Raw genomic sequence first — 3,178 nt, 5'->3', positions numbered from 1 at the left:
TGTGATTGTGTGGATCATAACAAATTATGGATAACATCAAGAAGAATGGGAATTCCAGAACACTTGATTATACTCATGAGGAACCTGTACATAGATCAGGAGGCTGTCATTTGAACAGAATAAGGGATACTGCATGGTTCAAAATCAAGAAGGGAGTGCATCAGGGTTGTATCCTTTCAGCATACTTATTCAATTTGTATGCTGAGCAAGTAATCTGAGAAGTTGGATTATACGAAGAAGAACATGGCATCAGGATTGGAGGAAGACTCATTAACAACCTGTGATATGCAGAGGACACAGTTTTGCTTGCTGAAAGTGAGGATGACTTGAAGCACTGCTCCTTGAAAGCAAAAATGGTCAGACTTCGTCTCACCTACTTTGGTCATGTTGTCAGAAGGAACCATTCCCTGGAGAAGGATATTGTTCTGGTCACCTAGTGCCACTCTGACAAGTATATACCACAAATGGGATGGCCTTAACAAACAGGAGGTTATTCTCTTACAGTTTTAAGTCCAAGTTCAAAGTGCCAGGCTCTAGGGGCTGGGTGAAAGCCCCTCAACCTTGGGTTGCAGCTCTGCCTCCTGCTTCCGGCCCACTGAAGCTGGGGGCTTTTCTTCACTCAGCTGCTGGCTGCTTAGGCTGACAAACCCAAGGTTGACAAGTAAAAAGACACAGTCCCGATGTAACAACCCACACAAGGCCATTACTTCAAATCCATTGTAAGTCCCAAGGTCAGCAGAGCATGGCAAGCTGCTGAACAACAACACGGCTACATGCAGGATCCAAGTGTGCCATAAGCTAGAGACCATTCCCAAGGCCTCTCCTTATATACAGGAAGCAGGCCACATCCCAAAGGCAGCTACTCAGCTGCTTGTGGTAGATCCCACCATGGAGGTGATTGCCAATCTCATCATGGGGCATAACTACCACCAGCTGCCCAGCCACTCATCCAGGCCCAGCCAAGTTGACACACAAACATAACTACCACAGATATCATGCTTGATAAAGTGGAAGGTCAACAAAGATGGAGAAGGCCCTCAACGAGATGGATGGATAGAGTAGCTGCAGCGATGGGCTCATGTATAGCAAGGATCATGAGGCTGGCACAAGACCAGGCAGTGTTTCATTCTGCTGTGCATGGGGTCACTGTGGGTTGGAGATGACTCGGTGGCACCTAACAACAACAACAGAAACCCGATCACCTGACTCCCTAGGTTTTTGTGCCTTTGCTTGTCATTTCACCACTTTGAATTCCAACCCAAAATGGTTTATAATTGGAAAATATTACATGTAGAAATTAGCTCTCTACTTTTTCTTCTAAACACAATAAAGGTGTAGAAAAAATTGGCCTGGCATGGTAGGTGCATCTGACCTCCTGTAACTTTACAAGAGGGGAGAAGAATCATTGTCAGCATCAATTGCCCGAAGCTAATTCCTCCTCTCTCCCACCTTTTTACCCATTCTGATACCAGCCACCCCTCCCATGGCACTCTGCTTCTCTGCTTGTTATTGTTGTTGTTATTTTGCCGTCGAGTCGGCCCCGACTCATAGCGACCCCTCCTTGGGTTTCTGAGGCAGTATCACTACGGAAGTAGGATTGCCCAACCTTCCTTCCGAGGAGTGGCTGGTGGGTTTGAACCACCAGACTTCTGGTTAGCAGTCAAGTGCCTTAGCCACTATGCTACCAGAGCTCCCTGCTTCTCTGCTAGGTTCAATAATTCATTGCAGTGGCCACAAGAACTCACAGTACTCATGATTGTGGGCTTAGTAGGGACATGACAGTTACAATTCAGGATCAGGAATAACTCAGGATACAGTTCTTCGATCAGGTTAGCCTCTTCTCAGACATGCACAACAGTCAGGCCTCTCTTTGACCTCTGGCTCCTTATCCCCTCAGTATGGCCTTTGCCCTGTTCAGGCAAGTGTTACAAAGCTCTTTAGGTCTGCTGATAAGTGCCCAGGAGCACCTTCCTTCTTCAGTAAGCCTCCACCCAAAGGCACTCAGCTCTCTAGCTCTATGAGTTGACAAGCGTAGCTCCTCAGACAGGCACCCAGAAGGATCCCATTCTGTCAGGAGACCTCCTGTCCAAAGGCGCTTGGCCTTCTCACTCCATGGGTCAACACACTCACTGTAACCACTTTACTCCGTGGGCCAGGAAGCCCACTGCACTGTCTGATCTCCTAGTCTGCTGCTGTGGTTTTTCTACTGCCTCTTCTCACCGTCTTGCATTGTCTTCAGTGTTACAACTTTTTCTCTGTCTCCTGGGTCTGGGAGTTTCCCAGCACAGGGAACCTGGGTTCAAAGCATACACTCTACTCCTGTCTCTTTTTCTTGATAGTATTGAGGTCCTCCCTGACCAACTTTGAAATATCTCATTTTAAGCCTAGCAAGGTGACAGAATTGACCAATCCACTTGTTAGGGTTCCATACACCTTATTTGCATGGTCCCACCCCCACAACGTTGCCATGACCCTTGTTTGCATTTTTAGCAAGCTGTCCAATCCTGTTGGTGGGCCATAAGCACCATATTTGCATAGTCCCACCCAGTCATTTGGTGAGAGTTATGAAACCATGGTGAGAAAAGCCGTATAAAATTGATCCATCACTTTTCAGGTGTAATCCCAAATCTTCTTTACAAACCATTTAGCTTTTATTTTTCACAGCTCATGGAGCCCTGGCTACAGTCAGTCAAAGACCATGAGCGGGAACGGGCCACGGTCAGCATGGCTAAAGTTCTGAAGTGCTTATCTGTACATCTCAACTTGAAGGTAAGCAGCTGTTTAAGTGCAGAGAAAGAAAGATCCAAAGACATCCAATTAGCACCTATTTCCTATCCATTTCTTATTTCCCAAATTGGCTTATGTATCCCCTTTGCTCTCATTTAATATTATAGCAATTAGCATTATTTGCGTATCTGCCTCTCTCCTAAAATATGAGCAACTCGAGGCCAATCACTATACTTATTAATCTTTGCATCTCCATTGTTGAACGTAACAACTGCAGCATAATATCCCATTGCCATAGAATCAAATTCTGACTCATAGCAACGTAGTACAATAAATGTTTTTGAATGAATGAATAAATAAATGTTGTTGTTGTTGTTATGTGCCGTCGAGTCAAACCCGACTCATAGTGACCCCTCCTTGGGTTTCCGAGGCAGTATCACTACGGAAGTAG

The 3,178-nt window shown here is 45.7% G+C and overlaps 1 protein-coding gene across 1 annotated transcript in view; it reads left to right on the top strand.

Annotated features, from left to right (window-relative positions):
• Positions 1-3,178, top strand: part of MROH8 (maestro heat like repeat family member 8) — a 116,583-nt gene that overhangs the window by 65,557 nt on the left and 47,848 nt on the right. The window contains exon 8 of the mRNA XM_042783607.1: positions 2,665-2,769. Within this exon, the coding sequence (XP_042639541.1) occupies positions 2,665-2,769 (105 nt within the window). The remainder of the gene's footprint in view (positions 1-2,664; positions 2,770-3,178) is intronic.

This window comes from Orycteropus afer, unplaced genomic scaffold (assembly GCF_000298275.1).
Source record: "Orycteropus afer afer isolate SDZICR_OR568_19922 unplaced genomic scaffold, OryAfe1.0 scaffold00020, whole genome shotgun sequence".
NCBI classification, from domain to species: Eukaryota; Metazoa; Chordata; class Mammalia; order Tubulidentata; family Orycteropodidae; genus Orycteropus; species Orycteropus afer.
The sequence above is the reverse complement of the archived record's forward strand: the minus strand, read 5'-3'. Positions and strand labels throughout refer to the sequence as shown.